Raw genomic sequence first — 26,348 nt, 5'->3', positions numbered from 1 at the left:
GAAAAAAAAAAATGACTATTTTCTGCACACCTTTCCCATTTATCTTCAAAATAATCTAAAAATGTAGCCATTGTAAGTTTTTTATTTAAGACAAGAAGCAAAAGGTGAAGGGCTTCTTCAAGTTCACAAAATTATATGCAAAACTGGAGATGAGGCAAAGCACACAAATGCCAGTGAAGTCATATCGTAAACAACATAGCAACCAACATGTATGTCCCTCCCCTACCAACACAGCGTATCCCTCCTGCATCAAAGACCCCAAGCCAAGACACACACCTAACGATCTTTTTATTATTTTTTTGTTTGTTTGTAGGATGCCCATGCTGAGGGGAAACCAAAGCCATATGACTGAATTCCTCCTTCTGGGATTGACCAATGACCCCAAACAACAGGCATGGCTTTTTGCCAGCTTCCTTGTCATGTACCTGGTCAATGTGATTGGCAACTTGGTCATCATTGCAGCCATCTGGGGAGATGCCCCACCTCCATACCCCCATGTACTTCTTCCTCTCCAACCTGTCCTTGGTGGATATCTGCTTTACCACAGTCATTGTGCCACAAATGTTAGTAAACTTGTTGGCTCAAAGAAAGACTATCCTGTTTGCCCAGTGCCTTGCCCAAATGTATTTCTTTGTGGCCTTTGGAATCACAGACAGTTTCCTCCTGGCAGCTATGGCCATTGACCGATATGTGGCCATCTGCAACCCACTGCGTTATACCACAACCATGAGCCCCAGGCGCTGTCACCTGATGGTGACGGCATCCTGGGTGGTGTCCCACCTCCACTCACTAGCCCACACAGTTCTCATGGGCCGCCTCTCCTTCTGTGGACCCAATGTTATCCACCACTTCTTTTGTGATGTCCAGCCACTGTTGACACTCTCCTGTTCTGACACCTCTGTCAATGAGCTTTTGGCCTTCACAGAAGGCTCCTTTGTGATCATGAGCCCCTTTATCTTTATTGTTGTCTCTTATGTCTACATCACCCGTGCTGTTCTGAGGGCTCCTTCAGGGGGAGGCAGGTACAAGGTCTTCTCCACCTGTGGATCCCACCTCATGGTTGTGGCACTATTCTACGGGACCATAATATCTGTGTATATTCGCCCCTCATCCACCTACTCAGTGACAAAGGATCGTGTGGTCACCGTCATCTATACGGTAGTTACCCCCATGCTGAACCCTTTCATCTACAGCCTCAGGAACAAGGACATGAAGTGGGCCTTGAGGAAGCTAATTAGAAAAACAGAGTAGGATATGCATATTGGACTACTCTAGGAGCTCACTTGCCATTCAACCATGAACCTCCATGTTTGTGCCACGGCCACACTTACACAGCCTAGCCCAAGCCATGACGGAGTCCTGCAGGGGTAGCAGGACAGCCTTGTTCCAGAAACACATAGGAATTTTATGAAAGACTACAAAGTCTGGGGTCCTTCATTTTCCAAACATTTCTCAGCACTTTGTCACCCTCCAAGATGCTCTTCTTATCCAAATCTTCCTTCCCTCCCTATTTTCTTCAGCAGATCTCAAAATGAATCTGAAATCAATAAATCTTTTTCACGTGGTGGTGATTTGTTTTTAATGTGTCAATTGGGTTATGCTAAGGGATGTTCACATAAACCTTGAAAACAGGTGTTTCTAAGAGTATTTGTAGAAAAGATTTTCATTGAATCTGTAAAGAAAATCACACCCATCCATGTGAGTGAGTATCAGCTAATCGATTCAAGGCCCACAGCACAAAAAGTCAAAGAAAGGTTACATCGTTCTCTTTGCTTTTTTGTGTGTACGGGTATGTATGTATGTATGTATGGTATGTGCATATGTATGTGGGCCTGCATAACAGTGCATGTGTGTGAAGGTCAGAGGACAACTTTGGGGGATGATCCTTGCTGCCCACCTTGTCTGAGGAGGGGTCTGTCATTGTTCACCACTCCATTCACAAAGCTAGCTGGACTGCAGGCTTTTGGCAGATTCTCCTGTCTCCACCTCCCTTCTTGCCATAAGTGTTCTGGGAATATGCACACCCACTACAGTATTCAGCTTGTACATGGATTCGGGGAACCTGAACTCAGGTATTTGCAATTGCACGCAGCAAGTGCTTTATACACTGACACTCCTCCACAGCCCTTCACTCTGTTCTTCACTAATACCTCTCTCTAGAGCAGGCTGACCTACAAATCACTGTGTAGCCCTGACTGCCCTTAAACTCACAAGGATCCTTTTATTTTAGCCTCCCAAGTACTGGGATTAAAGGTTTGAGCCCCCACACCCGGCTTCCTTCACTTTCCTTGAGCTGAGGCATCTATCCTCTTCTACCCTTCGTCATTGGCGTTCTTTGTTCTGAAATCCTTTCGGACTCAGGCTGGGTCTTAGAGTGCTGGCTCTCTTAGTTCATAGGGCAGTACGCTACTGGCTTATCTGGGTTTCCAACTTGCAGACAACAGGTTATGAGAAGTCTCAGCCTCCATGGTCTCTCTCTCTCTCTCTCTCTCTTTTATTTTTTCCCTTCTAGAGAACACTGTCCAGTGCATACTCTAATCACATTTTGACATCTACTTCTCAGAAGACCTGAAGTAATGCAACCAATGACCAATGACCCAGTGAACAGTTCCACTCCTTAATAGATACTACAGAAAACAACTTTAACAAGAGACTGTGCTATATATTCATGGTGTAAGTTAAAAGGAGAAAGAAAAACTATGTTCTGGCTTCATTTAGTGTGATTTTATTCTGTCACCTACAGAAATAATCTAACTTGACATAATAAAAGAATAACAGTGAACATAATACCTGTTTCCTGGGCATTTATACTAAAAATAATAAATCTCAGGCTATCACTGGAATGGCAGTAGTACAGCAAAAGAATAATACAATTATTATTATTATTATTATTATTATTATTATTATCATCATCATCATCATCATCATCATCATCATAGATATGTTCTTGTTAGAAGATGGTGCTCTCAAAATGTTTCGCTAAGTCATATACAAGTTTTTTAAAGAAATACACAAGGGGAGAGGCCAGGACATATTCATTCAACTGACATTTGGGTATTTTCATGAGATTAGGAGGAACTTTCCACTTGAGGCAATATTATTTTAGAAATGGAAAACATATGGCAATAAACACAAGTGTTCATCAATAGAATGGACAAATTATGATACAATCTTTAAGAAATTGTGGAATAGGGGCTGGAGGAATGACTTAGTGATTAAGGCATTTGCCTACAAAGCCAAAGGACCCAGGTTCAATTCCCCAGGACCCACGTAAGCCAGATGCACAAGTCTGGAGTTCATTTGCAGTAGCTGGAGGCCCTGGTGTACCCATTTTCTCACTCTCCCTCCCTTTTTCTCTGCCAAATAAATGAATACATAAAGATAAGTGTTAAAAATATATACTTAAAAAATAAATTGTGGAATATAAATCCACAATCCCTTAGTTGCGATATTGAAATCCAAAACTCACTGAAAATTTCGTACAGCAAACTTATTTTAGGGGCAAATCTGACAGATTTATATGTAATTATTTATTCCATTTGGCATGAACATTTATTTGCCATTAACTATTAATATGTTTTTATTACATTGCGCCACCCCAGAAACTATAAATTGTACCACATAATAGATGATATATGCAATGTACTCTTTCCTAAATTAGAAACATGAATAAATGTCCTATTAATGGTAGTGGAAAGGATCGTGTGAACCTTTACTTTAAAGTTATGAAAAAAATGACCTATAGCTACAAGAATCAACATGAGTATCAAAAACAGCATGTTGACTGAAGAAAGATGAATGATTCCATTCATTAAAAAAAAAAAAAGAGCAGGACTGGGTAGATTGCTCAGTGCGTAAAGCTCTTGCCATGCAAGCATGAGTATGTGAGTTCGGATCCCCAGAACCCACATTACAGAGCATCTGTAATCCAAGGCACCTCAGGGAGGGAATTACCATGGGATATTTTTTTATAATCATGGAAAATGCTAATAAAATTTTTTTTAAATGAGGTAGAACCATGGTATATTGTTTACAATTATGGAAGTTATCAATAAAAAAATAAAAATTTTTAAAAAGTGAGGTGGAGACAGGAAATCCCATGGAAGCCTACAGACCAGTTATCTTGGTAAACACAAGGTGAACAAGAAACTCTGTTTCAAGCAAGATGGAAGGTAAGGACTGACACCCAAAGTTGTCCTCGCATGTCCACACATGGAAATGTAAATCATGGAGAAGCACCTATTGCCTCTGCAGATTGTCTTACTTGTGCACATGTGTGCATGCATGAATGGATGTGTTTTTTTATGTGTGTGGGTGCACTTGAGTGGGCAAGTGTATATGCATGTATGTGAACATGCATGTGGAGACCAAATCCTCACTCACTCATTCTCTGCCTTATTTTTAGAGACATGGTTTTTCTATGAGCCCAGCTGGACTAGCTAGCTAGTGAGGAAGCTCTAGGAAGCCTCCTTTCTGTGTCTTCCGAGTGCTGGGATAATAGGCATGGTCTTCCCCACCCAGATTTTCCATGGCTGCTAGAAATCTGAACTCAAGGTCTCATACGTGCACAGCAAGCTCTTTACTCACTAAGCCATTTCTCTGGCCCAGTTCTACAGATTACAAAAAGAATTTCAGGCTGGAGAGATTGCTTAGTGGTTAAGGAACCTGCATGTGAACCCCAAGAACCCAGGTTCAATTCTTCAGTACCCATGTAAGCCAGATGTGCATGGTGGCACATGCATCTAAAGTTTGTTTGCAGTGGCTAGAGGCTCTGTCATGCCCATTCTCACTTTCTCTCTCTCTTTCTCTTTCCCCATATCTGCCTGTTTCTCTCTCTCTCAAATAAATAAATAAAACTTTAAAAATAAATTTTTCATGTAACTTATCCATGCATGTATAAAATATGTTTTGATCCCACTCCTCCACCCCCCCATTACCCTTTCTTTTCTCCCTTCCCACCACACTAGAACCCTTCTTTTTCCCACTAGACTCCCTGCAGATTTTATATGGATCATATTGTTGCAGTCAGGTTCACATTGCTGGCAGAAATCACCCAACCAAGAACAGCTTTTGGGAGAAAAGGGTTTATTTTGGCTTACAGGTGCAAGGGGATGCCCCACGATGTCAGGGAAAACTATAACATGAGTAGAGGGTGGACATTACCCTCTGGCCAACATAAGGTAGACAATAGCAACAGGAAAGTGTGCCAGACACTGGCAAGGGGACACAGGCTATAATAACTGTAGGCCTACCCCAAAAAATACACTGCCTCCACTAATTCACAAATTCACTAATTCACAAATCTCCATTATCTGGGAACCTAGCATTCAGAACACCTAAGTTTATGGGGGACACCTGAATCAAACCACCACACATATCTACTTTTGGAGTCACAAAGTACAAAACTTTACTTTTCCTATGTGACAGAGATATAGGCATTTGAAGATAATCACTGTGGTACTGCTTACCTTCATGCCAAATATGTTCTATTTACAATTATTCATTTTCTGGTAGTTGATAGATTTCCTTCATGAATGGCAGGTTAAGGTGGGGAAAGGTATACTTGGAACGGGTAGCAAGAGAAGTATTCTCCAACTTCCCAGACTTGGTTACTCTGAAATAAACATGATCTTGACACTGCTGAGTCTCAGGGCTCCACAGCCCGGAGGGACACCTAGGAAGTTGGACATCTGCCCCATCTTGCCTCTAGCTACCAGGTTTTGGAGGTACCCCAGGAGACACAGCATGTGCAAAGGCCACAGCTCTTCCTGGCTTCTGTTTCTAAAGACAGGTTGCTCCAGACTTGAGTTAAGAAAGGAACACCTAGCTGGGCATGATGGTGCACGCCTTTAATCCCAGTACTCGGGAGGCAGAGGTAGGAGGATTATCATGAGTCCAAGGCCACCCTGAGACTACATAGTGAATTCTAGGTCAGCCTGGGCTAGAGTGAAACCTTACTTTAAAAAACCAAAAAAAAAAAAAGAAAGAAACAAAGGAAGAAAGAAAGGAAGGAAGAAAAGAAAGAAGGAAGAAAGAAAAGAAAGAAGAAGGAAGGAAGGAAGACCTAGGATCCAGTCTGTCCTTCTGAGGAGAAGTAGGGAAAGCAGATCAAAGAAAGGCAGATTCTGAGGATGGTCAAGATTTCCAGGTAAGAAGGGATAAATATCTCTGTGTGTCTCTCTCTGTCTGTCTGTCTGTCTGTCTGTCTCTCTGCTCCTCTCTCTCTCTCTCTCTCTCTCTCTCTCTCTCTCACACACACACACACACACACACACACACACCTCACTCCTCCCCTATTCCTTCCTCATTTTCTGTCCTTTCCTCACTTCAGCCAAGTACAACCTGCCTTTCCTGATCATCGTGAGAAAGGTCTTGACTTAACATTCACAGTATTCACTTAAGAGTCCAGCCTGAAGTTGACATAGATCAGCTGTATCCACGTTCCTGGCAAAGCCAAGACATTAAAACTGTGTACTGATGGTTCTCACCCCTGTATTGTGCAAACACTTCACTCTCAGCCCGCTTGATCATGCGTAGTCCTCACAATCATTCTGTGCCAATACCTAAGGACCTTAACAACCTCAACAACTGATCCCCTCTCTCCATACAACCACTCATCCCTCTATCCTTCCCTTTCTCCTGCCTCAGAGTCATTTGAGGTATATGAATTTAGGTTTGTTCTATAGCTGGGATCAAGGAAACATATCCAAAACTCGTTCTGGGGTCTGTACCCTCACAAGTGGATGCTCTGTCATGATACTGCTAGATCAAAGCCATCGCCACTCAAAGGTCATGATAATGGTATTGATGATCATGACAGCTACAATGTCATATATTTTAGATATTCAAAATCCAACTTCACACAGATGCTAACCATGAAAATGACAGGATTAACAGTCATTCCAATTTACCTGAGGATGAACGTATTCCCCCAGGAGTGTGACTTTTCCTCTTAAAAGCAAGAAAGCCCTGGGTAAAACATAGAGGTCATTCTAGAAAGCATTCCCATTTTGTTAATTCAATTAAGAGAAATTTAGGATAAGATAATGTTTCATGAGCCAGCCATTGTTCCTAGTTCTGACAACCCTTATCTAGTTGAATATTCACAACAGCTTCAAGAGCTAGGAATTGTTCTGCTCTAAACAGATGCAGAAAGCAAGCCCATCAAGCCTGAGTAACATGTTCAATGTCACGACCCATAGGCTGGTGGCCACATAAGGTGTGTCAGACCCAGGCAGAATGTGTATATAACTACATCCAAGAATATAACATTATCCCAGACAGGCAATGTTTGCTCATCACCCAACTGAGTGAAAGCATTTCATTTTGAGTTTTAAATCATAGGTCCTGAAAAAAAAAAACAAAAAACCTTCAGTGGATTCTGACATTTGGATTCTCTCAATAGTACATAGTAGGTTTATGAACACATCTTAGAGATGAATATAACGAGGCTCACATGAAGTAATTTACCCAAAATATGAAAGGTAACTGAGATTTAGAGGGAGGCAAGTCATCTAGCAGGCTTCAGTTTATCAGGAACCCCGGCTCCACTTTAGCTATGACTACTAACAATATGTAGTAACTCTTACCATAGTTTATCAAAAGCCTACTCTATACTAGAAATGTGGATATGTGATTTCACTGCTTATCTATAACAACATAACTATACATGCCATTTACGGGTTGTGGAAGTGGAGTTCAGAGAGGATAAGAGCATGTTTACACTGCAGAGCAGATGACACACTTAGAAAGGACATATAATGGAAGATACCAGCCCCACCCTCCTGCTCATGGAGGCTACCAGGAACACTGTTGGCAGTGACTGATGGTGGGAACTTTTACATGTTAAGTGAGTTTAAGTTTATAAAGCTATTTTATCCATATTAGCTCACTTGATGGAGCTTCAGAAGAAAAAAGGTCAGATGCCCCCATATACCAATCATATCTGAGTCCTATGACCTACTTATGTAAATTGGAACCTTGTCTCTGCACACATACACACACACACACACACACACACACACACACACATCTCCAAAATAATTTTCTAGTAAATGAATATCTTCAAGACATCTCATTCAAATCTCACAAGCCTATGAACTTAATAGCTTTCCTATTTAAAAAAGAGAGGAGGCTCAAGGACCAAGGCAAGTTCTTCCTAGCTGAACTCCATGTCAAGCTCATCTAGGAGGACAACAGAACAACTGGCTAGAGAGCTAACGTGCAAAAGTCACTCCCAAAGTCATCTTCCATTATCACTGTCCAGAGTTCTCACCACTACCCATGTTTATGTGCACCACAGAGCACCAGTGCATCTTTGTGACCTTTGAGGAAATCACAGAAAACAGATGAGAACCTTGGGATGATATAATTTTGGAATATATGTATTTTAATCAATATTTACCACATATTATTTCCACTTTAAATGGAAATGAGAAACCAAAGCACTCTCACTGACTTTTTGCTCCTGGGCTTCTCTGGATACCCAGTGCTACAGCTTTTTGTATTCTGGATCTTCCTGGGCATGTACCTGGTCACTCTATTTGGGAACCTGCTCATCATCCTAGCTATTGTTGCTGACCAGCACCTCCACACACCCATGTACTTCTTCCTGGCTAACCTGTCCTTCACTGAGATCTGCTTCATCTGCACCATTGTCCCCAAAGTACTAGTAAACATCTGGACCCAACATCATACCATCTCCCATACTGGGTGCCTCATGCAGATGTATTTCTTCATGACATTGACCCTGCAGGATGATTTCCTACTTGGCGTGATGGCGTATGATCGCTATGTAGCCATCTGCCTTCCTCTACACTACAGTATGAGCATGGGTCCCCAGTGCTGCCTGCTGCTGGTGGCCACATCCTGGCTCTGCTCCACCCTCTTGGCCTTTTCACTCATTCTCCCAATAGCTCAGTTTTCCTTCTGTGCCTCCCATTCCATCCCACATTTTTTCTGCGATGTACCCCCACTCCTTAAGCTTGCTTGTTCAGACACTCATACCTTTCAAGTCACAATGTTAACTGAAGCAGTTCTCTCAGGCATGATTCCTCTCATCTGTGTCTTAGTTTCTTATGCCCACATCATGCATACCATCCTCCGGATTAACTCTGCCGGAGGGAAGCACAAAGTCTTTTCTACCTGTGGCTCTCACCTAACAGTGGTCGCTCTTTTCTATGGGACACTCTTTCTGGTTTATTTCCAACCATCATCTTCCTACTCTGCAGACACTGGAATGGTTGTGTCTGTGATATATACAATCATCACCCCCATGTTAAATCCTTTTATCTACAGCTTGAGGAATAAGGACATGAAGGGAGCTTTGTGGAGACTCTTTGGCTTGGGAAAATACTGTAATTACTAGAAAGCACTTTCTCGGAATAGAAGCCCAGGCTTATCAAAATGCCTTCTACATTGCACTCCTCTGTTAATATTTCTGAAGACTTCAAAGACATAATGGATGCTCAACTGACAAAAAGGTTTAACAGACTAAGCATGACTGACATAGAAGAGCTGGAACAAGACAAGCTGTCCAAGCGTAGAGCTGCATCTTGAGGAGAAAGAGTAGCGAGATATGCCTTCAGAGTGACCCAGTTAGAGAGTTCAGGTGCCCAGGGAGAGGGTCAGAACCACTGAGAGAGAAATCTGACAAAACTTCATTTCTAAAAAGAAGGTCAGATTACAGCTCATCTATAACTAAGGCTTGTTCTCTCAAAAGACAAAGAAATGCAGACAAAACTGGAGAAGGCTCAAGGGCTCTGAGCTTTAAGGACCATTTCCAAGCCCAGCTTTGGTAGTGGCTGTCTGAAAGAATTTAGCATCTACATGGAGAAAACTGAACCAAGAAGACATGCTATTTGCTGAAACTAAGAGAGCAAGACTAATTGTTAAATAAGGCAGTAGGCATAGACAGATCATCAAACTGATTCAAATCCTGGGATGTGGATAAAGATGTTAAAACAGAGTTTATTAGTTATGAAAACAAGTCCTTGATTCCTTAGTTGTTATGCACAGGTTTATTTTACTGCCTATAACACATATCGTAATAGTAACTTTGTAAAATTTAGAAACATAGACAAAAGAAAAGACAATAGTTACAATCCCACAATTTAAAAACATTGAAACTTTACATAATTTATCTCTTGTCTTGTTCTCATCACTTTGGTATTTTACATTGTTGATAAATACTATGGACAAAATCATAAATACTTTTTCCTGATTTTTTTTTTTTTTTTTTTTTTTTTTTTTTTTGGTTTTGCTAGGTAGGGTATCACTCTAACCCAGGCTGACCTGTAATTCACTATGTATTCTCAGGGTGGCCTCGAACTCTAGGCGATCCTCCTAACTCTGCCTCCCAAGTGCTGGGCTTAAAGGTGTGTGCCACCACACCCAGCTTTTTTCCTGATTTTTTTGTCTAAGATTTCCTTAGATTAATATAACACTGTTGTCAGATGACTGAGGTTTTATAAGATATGACCTAATAATACATTGAAAGTCTTTGAAAACAATTCTTATTTTGGTCTGTTATCTTTAATGTATTCAAAAGTAATATGTTTAAGCCAGGCATTGTGGCACATGCCTTTAATCCCAGCACTCATGAGGCAGAAGTGGGAGGATTGCCATGAGTTTGAGGCCACCCTGAGAGTACATAGTGAATTCCAGGCCAGCCTGGGCTAGAGTGCAACCCTGCCTTGATAAACAAAAACAAACAAAAGCAGTGTGTTTAAGTAGAACATTTTTTAACCCTTCCAGTATTTGTTTTGAAATAAAGCCAAAATCTATGCTACAAAGGATGGTGATTTATTTTGATTGTCAACTTGACAGGACCTGGAATAACCTATGAGGGATTGTCAAGATTAGGTTAGCTTCTGACATTCCTTAACTATGGGCAAAACCATTTCATCAGCTGGGGTCCTAGACTGCGTAAAAAGTAAAGGGCTGGCTGAGCATCAGCATTCATCACTCCCTGCTTCCTTACCATGAGCTAAATGTGACCAGCTGTCTCCAGCTCCTGTGACCATGCCTTCTCTGACCATGATGGACTGTGACCTAGAACTGTAAGTTGAAATAAGCCCTTCTTCCCTTAAACAGATTTTTGTCAAGTATTTTTGTCCCAATGAGCAATGAGAAGATAATTAGTACACAAATACATGTGCACGTGCATGCGCACGCACACCCACACCCACATGCATACACCAATTTCTCTTAGAGGCTCTGATGTGGAAGCAAGAAAGGATATTGAAATAGCCAATGCTCCCAATTTTCACTCTAATGTATCTTCTTGGCTCACTGTGGACCATATAAAAACCCTGTACATAGTATTAGGTCAGTTTTTTCTTTTTCTTTTTCTGGATTTTTTTTTTTTTTTTTTTGAGGTAGGGTCGTACTCTAGTCCAGGCTGACCTAGAATTTACTTTGTAGTCTCAGGGTGGCCTCAAACTCATGGTGATCCTCCTACCTCTGCCTCCCAAGTGCTGGGATGAAAGGCGTGTGCCACCATGCCCAGCCTAGGTCACTTTTTTCTCTCTATTTAAACACAGAACAAGATGTTTAAAACTTCTTGAGTCAATATCTGAATTACAATATGCCCTCAGCGAAGGAATGCAAAGGGCTACAAGAAGCACATGTGATATACATATATGCTTTTTATCTGAATCCTCTAAGACTTTGATGCTCATACTTTCCACATGGTTATAACTACAATATCATGTATATAATAACTGACTATATAATATAATAATATGATACTAAAAATGGCATCTCCTTTTCATTATTTAGTTAGTAGCAAGGGGACCAATTTGCTATGCTAACACACAATTTTTTTTTCATTTCTGTTACTGTTAGTTTGTGTCATCTTCCCATTACCTTATTGGAGACTTTTGCTGAATTTTACAAGCCCTTTTACATTAACAATATCATCAGTAGATATCTGGTTTTGTTATCTAAATGCCTCAGTTACCAAGTATTCTTTGTGGGCAGGGAGTTATTAATCTTTTTATCTAGCATACAAAATGGTGGGTTTCATTATGACTTCTTCATACATAGATCACTGTACCTTGCTCATATTCAACTCCATTACCCCTCCCCTATCACCCTTGATTCCTGATGATAATCTACTTCTTCCTCCAAATAATCCCTCTTTGGTCTCATAGAGAAAACATGGGGTATTTTTTTTTTCTTCCCTCCTCATTATCCTCTCTTTTTTCCTCCCACTTTTGTGATTTTTTTGCATGTTAGGTCATTTTTAATTTTGTATATTATCAAATCAATAGTCTTCCATGCAATGTTTTTCCTGAGTTTATGACTACAAAATCCTTCTCCATACAAGCTTCCTACAAATAATCAGCATGGTTTTTGATTTCCTAGTAAAATATATTGTTTTCAACATCAGCAGATATTACCTTAGAATGAAATCATACAGTTAAATTGGTCCTTTCTCAATATGTCCCTGTAACTGTCTGTAAATTAGTCATATGCATATTGTACAATAGATTTGTCAACCTTTATAAATGCTATCTCTGAACAGGGACCTCCAGAGGGATTCTGTGTTGGTGAGCCTGTTCTGTGTAATGATCTGGGGGCTGGTGATATGAGTGTGTTTACTTTCAGAAAATCTATTACACTAAAAACATGTGATTTTAATGATTTTCTGGATACTTTAATAAATACTTCTTGAATAAAATGTTTATTCAACATACATAAAAATATAGAGTGGTTGAAAATGCAAGAACTGAAAATAATGTCTTAAATTTGGAGGGATCAATCTGCTGTTATCAAATAAATAAACTTAAGGAGATTATTACAAATATAAGGTTTATTTTGAAATAATTAACCCTTTCTTTTATAGGAAAATATAACAATTTTAATTGTTTTTATAAGCATACAGTAATAAAATGAGTAGAACAACAAGGAGAAACAGGCAAATCTGTTCTTAATAAGAGATTTTTTAACACACTTGTAATTCACTGGATAAGTAGGTTATTCTAAATTCAGCAACAATATAGAATATTTGAAAAGTACAATTGGCAATATTTTTAAATGTTTATTTGCAAGCAGAGAGATAGAGAGAAGAAAGATACAGAGAATGGGCATTCCATGTCCTCCAGCTGCTGCAAACAAACTCCAGATATATGTGCCACTTTGTGGCTTTACATGGACACTTGGGAATCAAACCCAGCCCATTTGCAGACAAGCACCTTAATCACTGAGCAATCTCTCTAGCCTATCAAGGGAAATACTCTTTCTTCTCCTTCTTCCTCATTCTCTTCCTCTTCCTCCTCTTCCTCTTTCTTCTTTTTCAAGGTAGGGTCTCATTTTGCCACAGGCTGACCTGGAATTCACTATGCAGTCTCAGGCAAGCCTCAATCTCACAGTGATTCTCCTACCTTTGCCTCCAAAATGCTGGTATTAAAGGCATGCACCACCACACCCAGCAGCAATATTAACCTAATGGACATATATACAATAATGAATACATCATTTGTTAGAACTCAAAAAGGAAATTGCAATCTTTGTCCACTTACTGAGTCACTAAACAAATCTCAATAAATGATAAAAGGTCAGTCATATAGACCACATGCAGTTAAGCTAAAAATCATAACAAAATTATAACTAAGATTACCCATATATTTGGGATTTAGGACCTCAGTAGGAATAATCTAGGGGTGAGAAAGGAAATCATAATGATTATTAGAAAATGTTTTCATCTGAATAAAGAAAAACACAAAGCATTACTGGAAATTTATAACTTTACATGTAAATACTAGAATGAAGAGTTATAGCTGCAAAATAGGGAGCTACAGCTGGGCGTAGTACCACATACATGCCTTTAGATTTAGGATTTTTTTAAAGTTGTAGAAGTGTCCAAAACTCTTTTCTCAAAGAAAATTCAAAATGACTAAACCAGTGTGTTCTGCTAGGTGTCTTGGCACATACTGTTAATCTCTACACTTAAGGGATTGAGACAGAAGGATCAAGAGTTCAGGGTCAATTTGGGCTACATAATAAGACCCTGTCTCAAAACAAAAACAAAAGACAATTAAAAAACAAGTTACTTCTAAATTATGAAATTGTTTCCTTATTAGTGCCTATAAATTGTACAAAACAAATAGACACAATAAGAAGAGCAGCATAAATATAGAATGAGATAACCAAGAAAGAAAACCATACAACTGTCTGATTTTTCAAGAAAGGATTCAAGAATTTATATTATGGGAGGGAACTCTCTAATCAGTGGTACAAAAGGCTGAAATTTAACTACCTCATCCCCGTACAAAAAGCAACTCAAAGTGAATCTAGCCTGTAACACAAGACATGAAGCTGAAACTTCTAGAGAAAAGTATCAAAGAACCTTCAGGACATCTGCATAAAGATACATGTATAGCCAATGACTATGGGGAACACTCCAGAGATAATAAGATCAGAAAATAATAATTGACCGATGGCACTGCATCAAATTAAAACCTTTACATCAAAGGAAACAAGAGTAAAAACACCACATACAGAATGTGACAAAATGCTTGTCATCTAATCCTCCAAAGGCAGAATAATAGCCAAGAATATAAAGAACTCAAAAAAGTAAACACTGAAAGAACAAACATTGCAATTAATAAGTTGCAAAAGACTTAAGGCCATCTTAATGAAAGGCTACAATCTGGTTTCATTACGGGCCTAAAGGAGGCGTGCTGCTTTCGGTTAGAAAAGGAAGTCCATAGCATCCTTTCTCCCTCAGAAGTTCCAAAGCATCCTCCAGCCTCTGCTTAGCTCCTGGTGCTCCCTCCAATCAGTACCTTCTTCCTTTTCATTTATACAGCCGGAGCTGCAGAAACCTCCCTGATGTTCTGCAAACACCTCTTAACCCTTTGAAAGTATGACTCTTATACACTATCCAGCCAAGAAAACATGGAAACATTTATAAACAGACTGACCTTTGGAGGAAAATCATACTTGCAGTCAGCTATGTGGAGTTTGACCTGGCATGATAAGAGTTTTGTACTAAAGTATGAACCATGAAGACATAAAACAGTTTAATAGGATAAAAATGATGGATTAGATGGGGGTGATGGGGGGAAAAGAATCATTAATAAGGACAGATTTCTACAGAACTGGTATAGTCAGTTGCTAAAGAGATCAGTCATATTCAACAGTAAATATAAAGGTCAGAGAAATCATCTAGGATACAGATGTGCTACTTTTTAAGGTTTAGAGAGACTTTATTAGACTAAGAGAAGGAAGTATAGAGAGCTCCTGCCATATGTAAGGCAAGAGGGGGGTAGAGAGCCCATGTGGAAGTAGTGTTGGGGATGGGATCTCCCCTCATCTCAGCTTACCAGGACCTGAAACTTTAGAAGCCAGCAAAAAAGGTGTGAAATTTAAAGTAAGTGCCAATATTCATATTTAAAGCAATATTATTCACACATATGGTCTACACATATCACTGCTGGTGTCCCAACTGTTTATAACTGGTCCCTGATGATATAAACACTGAAACTGACAAGCATTTATAAAGTTCTATAACCATGGTATAAAGCATTTTTATATAAGTTGAATCTAATTAAAAACTGGTGCCTTAACCAGGCATGGTGGTGCACACCTTTAATCTCAGCACTCAGGAGGCAGAGATAGGAGGATCGCTATGTGTGAGTTTGAGGCTAGACTGAGACTACATAGTGAATTTCAGGTCATCCTGAACTAGAGCAAGACCCTACCTCAAAAAAATAAAATAAAATAGGAGGCCTTTCCATTTTCTCAAGTCCTCCTCAATTTCTTTTTTGAGTGTTTTTATGTTTTTGTTGTATAGATCTTACACTTCCTTAGTTAACGTTATTCAAGGTATTTTTGTTGTTGTTGCTATTGAAAATGGGACCATGTCCCTTATTTCTTTCTCTGTATCTGGCTGGAAGCTGGAAGCGAGTCAGCCCCCAGACAGTCAGCCCCATCTAGTGCCAGAAGGTACTACATGGGTGACTGGGGGAAATGACCAATATCTGTCCAAGCAACTCATGGTCTAACCTACGTAGCAGCAAATAACCTGTCGTGATACCCACACAAGTGCAATAGTGGCACACAGCCATGGTGGGGAACCAACTGCTCTAGATTGGCTAATTGATCCGCTCAGTGGTACTGGACCCATAGCTTGAGCTGGGAAACAAGTCAGAACCATAGCCAAACATAAGCCCACTCTCCACTATCAAGCTAACATCAATCATGGGCTACAAGAGGGCCTACACCTATTAAATTCTCTATTAAAAAAAAAAAGTAAGTTATCTCATTTCTCTGGTGCTAACATACTCTCCATTGGAGAATCTGCTTCTCTTTTTCAGATAGATGTAGATCCTAAGGAGAAAGCCACCCCATCATACCTCAAAAGGGCTCTGGCTGAAACTAAGAACAATTGGTAAAACAAGCAAGGATGCTGTTTTCTTGGTGAACCAGGTACCAGAACAAAGGTGAAGGAGATCAACACAGAAAAATCAACTCCTACCAAATCAGAGATCCAGAGACCCAGAGGCCCCCAACACCTCATCACTGAAGCAGACTAAAAATGAACCCAGCATGGCTCAGGGAAATTTTGTGGAAAAGGGAGTGGAAAGAATGTCAGAGCCACATGTTGGGTCATGATATGCAGACATTTATCCTACCCATAGCTGTGGGCTAACTCCAGAATGCATGACCCATATACCTCAACAAGGAGGGGCCAAGGGGAGGGAGTAGGTCACGGATGAGCCTAATAATGGTACCAAACTGACTTTATTTGCTGAATACAAAACTAATTAATAAAAAAATTAAAATTAAAATTAAATAAAAAAGAAGCCAAGCATGGTGGCACATGCCTTTAATCTCAGCACTCAGGAGGCAAGGTATGAGGATCACCATGAGTTTGAGGGCACCCTCAGACTACATAGTGAATTCCAAGTCAGCCTGAGCTAGAATGAGACCTTACCTCGGAAAAAAAGAAAAAAGAAGAAAAACTGGTGCCTTTATTAGCATCAACTTGATAACCAAATGCTAGTAAGAAATGGTTAAAAAAGAAAGTAAAACAGACGAACTTATTTATTGGTACAAAGTCAGCAGTCCAAGTAAAGTATTAACAATCCAATTATAACAATGAAGAATATATATGTCATCTACTACTTGATATTCGACAAAGGCCCAAACAATATAGGCTGGAAAAAAGACAGCATCTTCAACAAATGGTGCTGGACAAACTGGATAACCACATGCAGGAAACTGAAACTTGATCCACACATTTCACCATGCACTACACTCAAATCCAAATGGATCAAAGACCTCAATATAAGACCAGAAACTCAAATAGTACTCGAAGAAAATTTAGGAAGTACTTTCCATGATATAGGAATGGCAAAAGACTTCCTGAACAAAACCCCAGTAGCTCACAAACTTAAACAGTCACTCAACCAATGGGATCATATGAAGCTGAAGAGTTTCTTTACAGACAAGCATGCAATAAGCAAAGCCAATAGATTACCCACAGAATGGGAGAAAATATTTGTGGGTTATCTAACTGATAGAGGCCTAATCTCTAGGATCTACAAAGAACTCAAAACTCTAAACAGTAAGAAGCCAAACACCCCACTCACAAAATGGGGCAAAGAAATGAATAGGCAGTTCACAGAGGAAGAAATACAAGTGGCAAACACACACATAAGAAAATGTTCATCATTCCTAATCATCAGAGAAATGCAAATTAAAACAACTATGAGATTCCACCTTACCCCAATAATGATAACAAACATCAAAAAATCAAACGAAAATAAATGCTGGCGAGGATGTGGAGAAGCAGGAACACTCATCCACTGTTGGTGAGAATGTAGGATGGTACAACCACTTTGGAAAGCAATCTGCAGACTCCTGAAAAAGCTGACTATAGAGATACCAGCAGACCCAGTTATTCCTTTACTGGGCATCTACCCTAAAACCTTCAAACCACAGGCTAGAGAGATTTGCTCAACCATGTTTGTAGCAGCCCAATTCGTAATTGCTAAGAGCTGGAATCGACCCAGATGTCCATCACTAGAAGAATGGATAACTAAGATGTGGTATATCTACACAATGGAATTCTATACAGCAGTAAGAAAAAAATGACACAAAGAAATTTGAGGAAAAATGGTTGAATCTAGAGCAGATCATTCTCAGTGAACTTACCCAATCACAGAAAAAAAAAAAAAAAAAAGCCACATAGTCTCACTCATCTATAGCACCTAACCTGAATCTACCCAAGATACCTTACATACCCAGCAAACATCTCATGGATTAGACACTAGTATGGATGGGGAGGGAGGGGAGGGCATCGAAAGGGTGGGAAACACTAATCTAGATCCAAATGGCAATGGTACCATAAAATTCTACTTCCTAAAAGGCAGACCAAATGGCTGAACCTTCACCAGACCCTTACAGGAAACACCTGAGCCACAAGACACTGGAGAGTGTAGGATCAAGTCTAACCTACATCTTCTACATCTTCCCACCCTCTCTCTCCCCCTATCCCCCGCCCTCCTCTCTAAATCTTGCATATTAGTTATCTTTTCCTCATTTTCTTAGTGGGCACTGACTTGTATCCCCCAGTACCAGCATGGGGCTATCATCCACGATTAAGATGAGTTTTCCAAGATTGATTAAAGACCCCAAAGTTAGAGTGAGTCAATATGCTAATAGAAATGGGGTAAAAGAGTAACATTATCTCAATAGATGCAAAGAATAAATGATTCAACTCAAATTCTGTTCATAAAATGACTTCTTGGCCATATAGGAAATCAGAAAGCATCCTTAAGCTGAAAAATTTACCTGTTCTTTTTTTTTTTTTTTTTTTTTTTTGAGGCAAGCCCAACAGACCGCCTTTATTTATTTATTTATTTATTTTTTAATCACAGAGAGAGCAAGAGAGAGATAGAGAAAAATCGGCATGTCAGGGCCTCCAGCTACTGAAATTGAATGTGTGTGCCATTGTGTGCACATGCGTGAACTTGCGTGATGGCATCACCTTGTGCATCTGGCTTACATGGGACCTGGAGAGTCAAACATGAGTCTTTAGTCTTCACAGTCATGTGCCTTAACCACTAAGCTATCTCTCCAGCCCTTTTTTGTTGTCGTTGTTTTTTGTTTGTTTGTTTGTTTGTTTGCTTGTTTTTGAGGTAGGGTCTTGCTCTAGCCCAGACTGGCCTGAAATTCACTATGTAGTCTCAGGGTGACCTCAAACTCATGGCAGTCCTTCTACCTCTGCCTCCCAAGAGCTAAGATTAAAGGTGTGTGCCACCACACCTGGCAAAACTTTTACCTTTTTAACCAAACATATACCATATATTTTACGTAGGAAGAGACTTTTAAATCATCTCTGTCTAAATGATAAAAAAAATAACCATTATAACTGTGTCACATTTTCCTTGGATTTATAGCCACTGAAACAAGAAAAATAAGTAAATGGATAAAAGATGTCAGTACTGCAAAGAAATACAGGTGATATTTTTATATAATCATGTATTCCATAAAAGTTTATAGATACATGATTAGAATTTATAATTATATAACTTGAGGTAATATATAAAATAATTAATAATATACAGACTATGTCTACATCACACTATTCATCAAGATCAGTCTCATACCTCAGTGTGGCTCAGAGATAGAGCAATTGCCTACCACATGTGGGGCCTTGGTCTGATCCCCACTACCACAAAAATATATTAATTCCAGTACCTGAGTTCCAGAACTAATTATTAAAAGCAAAACTATTAAAAAAAATTCCCACCTAAGGTAAAATGTAAGACCCTATGCTAAAAGTGTCACATGCTACCAACACAAAACGTCAGGGGATATGGCTGGAATTTGGATGGAAGCCAGTTCTCAGATAGTTAGCCTGTATAATGCTGGAAAGTGCTACATGACCTACTGGGGGAAAATGGCCAACAATATTGCTAACAAGCAGGTGACACTTCTATATGAAACAACCAACCTGACAAGGTGTACACACCTATGCAATAATAGTACCCAGTCTAGGTGGGTAAGCAATGGCTCTCTGATTGGCTAAGAGATCTGATCACTTGGAAACGAGCCCATAGCTGGAACTAAGAACCAAGTCAGGATCCTATGGAGACTGAGATCATGGACTCCAATGAGAAGTTCCCACTAATCTTTGGCCAAAAGAGAAGCTACACACATTACAATCTTTCTAAATTACCAATGCTTATTCCCTTTAACACATGTTAATCTCACTTTCTGTTGGAGAATATGTTTTTCTTTTATAAAAGGCAGCAAGAAGAGAGGACAATTAAAATCTACCAACAAGACATAAAAGATAACTGACTCCCTGTCAAGAGATGAGCCACCCCTTGCATGTCAGCCAGGGCTAGGTAAAACCACAGAGGAATTGGCAAGATGAGCAAGAGTGCTGCTTCCACAAACAGCCTGATAACCTGCACCACAGTGATGGCAATAGACGCTAAGGATACTCAAAATGTACCAAAGGAGAAATCCAGAAGTTGCAGAGAGTACAACACTAAAGCGGATTTAAAATACACCCACCAAGGTTCAGGGAATTCTGTGGAAGAGGGGATGGAAAGATTGCAAGAGCCACAGCATGGGAGGGAATATCCAGAGGCATTGCCCCCTCCAACAATTACTGACTACTGCTGTAACAACTCATAACCTACAATCCCATGGTAAATACCAGCAATTCCACTGAGGAGGGCCCTCAGTGGAATGATGGCAAGGAAAAGGGGAAATGATGGTGCCAATGAACACATGATGTGTCCATACAAAGTGTCTGCTTAAACATATGTGTGTGTGTGTGTGTGTGTGTGTGTGTGTGTGTGTGTGTGTGTGTGTGTGTAGTTTTTAAAGAAATTATAGGAAACCATCTTCCTGAACTCAGGATAGGAAGGATTTCTAAAGCAGATATAAATAGAACCCTAACAAGGGTAAAGATGATAAATTAAAGTGGAAAACACATCTATAGGACATTGCTTTGGAAATAACTACCATACAACTTCCCTGCTGTAGGTAATAAATCTTTCTCTATTCCATTTCTTTTTTAATTTGTGTGTGTGTGTGTATTTTTAAGGTAGGGTCCCACTCTAACCCAGGCTGAACTGGAATTCACTACCTGGCCCCAAACTCACAGTAGTGATCCTCCTACTTCTACCTTCTGAGTGCTGGGATTAAAGGTGTGTACCACCATGCCCAGCCTTTCATTTTTCAACTTTTTATTGTCAACTTCCTCACATATAGGTGATGTATCCTGATCATAATCCCCTCCTTCCACCTTTCCTTTTATCCCCTCCCAAATCCCATCTCCACTGAATCCCTTCTTCTTTCCAACTAGTCTCTTTCCCATTTTGATGTCATTTTCCCCCTTACTATACAGGTCTTACATAAGGACATTTAGCCACTGTGAGGTCATGAATACTGTGATGGTTAAGATGCTGTCAACTTGATCTGTCTCATGTAGGCTTAATATCTATAGTTTATAGGTAAGAAAAGCAAGGCTTAAAGGAGATTAGAAGTTCCAAAAACTAACACTGGGGAATGGGGTGTAATGAACATAAAAGGACTAGAGAGCCAGGCATGGTGGTGCACGCCTTTAATCCCAGCACTCTGGAAGCAGAGGTAGGAGGATCATAGTGAATTCGAGGCCACCCTGAGACTCCTTAGTGAATTCCAGGTCAGCCTGAGCTAGGGTGAGACCCTACCTCAAAAACAGAAAAAGAGAAAAAAGACTCCAAGGTTAAGAGCACGTCCTGTGCAAGCATGAGGGCCTCAAGAAACCTGAGGCATAGCTCCAGTTCAAGCCCCAGGACTCATATAAACAGCTGGGCATGGCCATCCACATCTGTAGTCCCAGTCCTGTGGGCAGCAGAGACTGGAGCATTGTGAGAAAAAGAAAAAGCCAGCATGCTCCAGGATCAGTAATAAACTCCAGCTCACCTGTACATGACATGGCCACTACATTCATGAACTCATAGCAGCAGTGGTGACCTGCACAAGCCCTGCACAAAATAGGGACAGTCACCTTTCTGTCATGAATAGAAAAGGGACCTTTGAGTCCTCTACCCTTCCCTGAACACCTGAGCCCATGCTTGCTGGGGGAGAGGGAGTCATTCTCTTCAATGACTGATCTACTAATATGTGGGAGGAAGAAGAAAGGGTTCAGTGGCAGTGGGACGGGGACAAGACAGGATAAGGGGAGACGTATATGATCAAATTACTATATATTTACACAAAGAGAGGAGGCAGATAGATTTGCCAAAATTTAAAACACAAGCAAGGCACAGAGCTGAGAAACACACCAAGGTTGAAACTTATCCCAAGGGCTTTTATGAAAGAACCAAAGCTGAAGAAGTGTTTTGAAGAGCATCCCTATTCGGTCTCACTCAGACAACCTACAGGAAAAAAAAAATCCCATAAAATCATAATGAGGAAATCACATTACATCCCTGTGCCAATGCATCATGCTGATATTCCACATGCCTTATATTCGTACATGTTTGCAAATAGAAAGTTATAGCAACAAGTCATTATCACTCAGTTTCCTCAGAAACAGAAAACTCAAAGTCCTTGGCATCTGTACGTTTCAAAGCTATAGCAACTACCTGTTGATTTCTCTGCCTCAGAAAGAAAGTAGAAACCAAACCATCATCTCATATTTCCTGCTCCTGGGTTTTGCTGAGCACTCAGAGCAGACTCTCCTATTCAGGATCTTTCTGGGCATGTCCCTGGAATCTACTGATCATCTTTGCCCTTGGCTCTGACCAGCACCTCCATACACCCATGTACTTCTTCCTGGATAACCTGTCCTTCATAGACACCTGCTTCACTTGTTCCCAAGGTGCTGGCCAACATCCAAACTCAGCACCACACCATCTCCTATACTGGGTGCCTTGTGCAGATGTATTTCTTCATGGCATGGCTCTCCTGGATGACTTCCTGCTGGCTGTGATGGCATATGATCGCTATGTAGCCAGCTGCGTCCTTTACGCTATAACACAACCATGTGTCCCCAACGATGTATGCTGCTGGTGGTCACATCTTGGCTCTTTTCCAACTTGCTGGCCTTTTCACTAATGCTCCAAATGGCTCAACTGTCCTTCTGCGACTCCCATTCCATCCCATACTTTTTCTGTGACCTCTCACTTCTCAAACTTGCCTGTTTAGATACTCACACCTTTCAGCTTATGATGTTCACTGAAGCAGCCCTCTCAGGTGTTGTCCACTCAGCTGTGTCCTGGTCTCTTATGCACACATCATGCACACCGTCCTTATGATCCCCTCTAGTGGGGGAAAGCACAAGATCTTCTCTACCTGTGGGTCTCACCTAACAGTTGTCTCTTCAATACTGTCTTTTTGGTATATTTCCAGCCTTCAGCCTCCTACTCTGAAAACACTGGGATGGTGGCATCCATTATATACACGATGGCCACACCTATGTTAATTCCTTTTATCTACAGCTTAAGGAACAAAGACATGAAAGGAGCTTTGTGGAGACTGTTTAGCTTGTGAAACACTCTACTCTGTAAATGACACTTCTGTAGAGTAGAAGTCCAGGCTCTTCTATTACAACTTTTTTTTTCTTTTAGAGAATTCAAACTCAAGGCAGAACAGATGCCTGCCATCACAGTTTTAACCAGTGGAAAAGTGTCTGTTGGCAATATTGAACTAGAACCAACTGATCAAGCATAGAGCCCCAGCTTGGAGAGAGAGGGGAGCCAGCAACACCTATGAGCTTCAAGGCAAAAATGCAGGCAAATTTAAACCAATAAGAAAGGCATCATTCAGGGTCTTTTGATGACCTTGAATAACAATGGAGTCTAACTTGAGTCCACTGAACCAGCATTGGGAGGATTTTAAAGTACTGGGTTGAAAGGAAGAACATATGTCCAAATGGCTCTATGTCCACTAGTAGGTTTTACCAAAATTAAAACTAAACTCAAATCATTTTTTTAAAATTATTTATTTATTTATTTGAGAGCGACAGACACAGAGAGAAAAACAGATAGAGGGAGAGAGAGAGAATGGGCGCGCCAGGGCTTCCAGCCTCTGCAAACGAACTCCAGACGCGTGCGCCCCCTTGTGCATCTGGCTAACGTGGGACCTGGGGAACCGAGCCTCGAACCGGGGTCCTTAGGCTTCACAGGCAAGCGCTTAACCGCTAAGCCATCTCTCCAGCCCTCAAATCATTTTTTTGTTTTTTTATTTTCCTCTGGCTTTCAAGGTAGGGTTTTACTCTAGCTCAGGCTGTCCTGGAACTATGAGGTCTCAGGGTGACCTCGAACTCACAGTGATTCTCCTACCTCTGCCTCCCAAATGCTGGGATTAAAGGCATGTGCCACCATGCCTGGCTAAACTCAAATCTTTATGACAAGAGGTTGTTTTTTCAACTTAGAACAAAACATTATCCAAGAAATTTAGGGTCCACCCTGTCTTGGAGCCTGAGAGATATATGTATCACTTTCTTGACCATTGCATTTCAAAAAAGACAATTCCCAGGTTCTTGAAAAAGACATGCCTAGGTTGTTTTTTTAAAGTGGAAGGAGGTTTGTTTGTTTGTTTGTTTTTTAAATCTTTTGAAAAGGAGGCAGAGAAATAATTTAGAAATGCAAGGTTTTGTGTTTTTTTAATATTTTATTCATTTATTTACTTGAGAGGAGGCAGATAGAGAGAGTGAGCAAGAAAGAAAGAGAGAAAAAAATGGGCATTCCAGGGCCTCTAGCCACTGCAAACAAACTCCAGATGCATGCACCACCTTGTACTTCTGGTTTACGTGGGTCCTGGGGATTTGAATCTGGGTCCTTAGACTTCACAAGCAAGCACCTTAATCACTAAGCCATCTCTCCAGCCCAGGTTATGGTTTTTGTTCATTTTCTTTTTGTTGTTGTTGCTGTTTGGGTTTTCTGAGACAGGGTTTTCTCAATTGCCAAGGCTGCCTGAAACGTGGTATAGAGCTCAGATTGCCTTCATACTTGTGGTCTTCCTGCTTCAGCCTCATGAGTGCTAGAATTATAGGCATGTGTCACCATGATCAACAGAACAATGCAAGCTTTCCAAAGTAAATGTTGCAAGAATTAAGGTTATCGGCATGGGGTCAGGAGAAAAGTCATATGAAATTTTCCAAGCTAACTTTTTCTTGATGAGTTTTCTTGATAACTTCCCAAACAATTCAAACCAGAGGGTGGGAATGAACAAAGTCATGATGTTTGACAGCAATTGGAATCAAGGGTAAAATCCAGTTAACAACTCAATCTTTAATTTAGAGGTCCCACCAAGTGAAAAGAAGCTAGAAAGATCTAGTGCTCTGAGCCTCAGAGTACTCAAGTTTTGGAAGTAGCTTGTTCTCATCTTAAACTTCCCCATGAAGAGAGTTGACAAGAAAACCCACTTTTTGGGTGAGAGTAATAATACGAGAATTTGGAGGTGTTTTTGAGAGTGACAGAGACTTTTTCATTGTTTGATTGGGCTCATAGTCACACAAAGCTTCCACTGAATTAGTGGCCTCCAGATTCTTATGAATTCAAAGAATGACATTCACAGACCATAGAGGGATAAGTTTAGAAAAATGTTATTATCGAGCTCATAGGGTTTAAGAGAAGAAAAGAAGACAGAGCTCCTGCCCAAGAGGAGGCAGGAACAGAGTTCCCAGAAATGGGGAAGCCCACCTATCGATGGGGGCTGAACTGAACAGTCTCGCCTCAATGTCAGGTTTCTAGGTAGGGGGATCAGGTTTTCAGGGAAAGAGTGAATAATTTCCAGAAAAGGGAACTATCCTTTTGGAAGTGGGTTATTATCTCTTTTAGGAAGCATGGGCTCCTTTAGGAAAGATAAGAGATAAGAAAAGAGAATGCCCTGCTGATGCTTCTGACCTCTAGCAAAATGAAAGCTATAAGGACTCCTTTAGGAAGAGGAAAATGGGGATAATTCAGATTCTCATCCAGACTGAGGCCTTGCTACCTCTAAACTGTCTAAGAGAGCAAGAATAATTCCAAGAGAGGAAACTAGGTACCAATAGAGCAGGAGATGGGACCATATCACCCAACTGGAACTATATCTAAAGGCTCTGACAGTGTGTGATGATTACTTATCTACTTTGATTCTTTAGGGTTTTTTTGTTTGCTTGTTTGTCTTGTTTTTGTTTATGGAGGTAGGGTTTCACTCTAGTCCAGGTTGACCTGGAATTTACTATCTCAGGGTGGCCTCCAACTCACGGCAATCCTCCTACCTCTGCCTCCCAAGTGCTGGGATTAAAGGCGTGCACCACCACGCCCAGCTTCTTTAGTTTTTCAAACTCTACTTTGTTGTGTTTGTCTCTACTGCAGAACAATATGTGTGCCACATAGTAA

At 40.4% G+C, this 26,348-nt stretch overlaps 2 protein-coding genes and 1 pseudogene across 2 annotated transcripts; all 3 read left to right on the top strand.

Moving 5' to 3' along the window:
- The first annotated feature begins 320 nt into the window (after window positions 1-320).
- Window positions 321-1,251, top strand: LOC101610446 (olfactory receptor 1L6-like). The gene is given in 2 exon segments (XM_004662778.2): window positions 321-479; window positions 481-1,251. Coding segments are annotated over 2 exon segments (930 nt in total).
- A 7,174-nt stretch (window positions 1,252-8,425) lies between these two features.
- Window positions 8,426-9,367, top strand: LOC101612485 (olfactory receptor-like protein OLF4). The gene has a single exon (XM_004662704.1). It carries the CDS (start codon window positions 8,426-8,428, stop codon window positions 9,365-9,367), a length of 942 nt encoding a protein of 313 aa, XP_004662761.1.
- A 38-nt stretch (window positions 9,368-9,405) lies between these two features.
- LOC123453544 lies at window positions 9,406-23,514 on the top strand (annotated as a pseudogene).
- Window positions 23,515-26,348: the final 2,834 nt, after the last annotated feature.

Source organism: Jaculus jaculus, chromosome 1, assembly GCF_020740685.1.
Source record: "Jaculus jaculus isolate mJacJac1 chromosome 1, mJacJac1.mat.Y.cur, whole genome shotgun sequence".
Classification (NCBI taxonomy): Eukaryota; Metazoa; Chordata; class Mammalia; order Rodentia; family Dipodidae; genus Jaculus; species Jaculus jaculus.
Note: the sequence above shows the minus strand (reverse complement) of the source record. Positions and strands in the feature narration are given on the sequence as shown.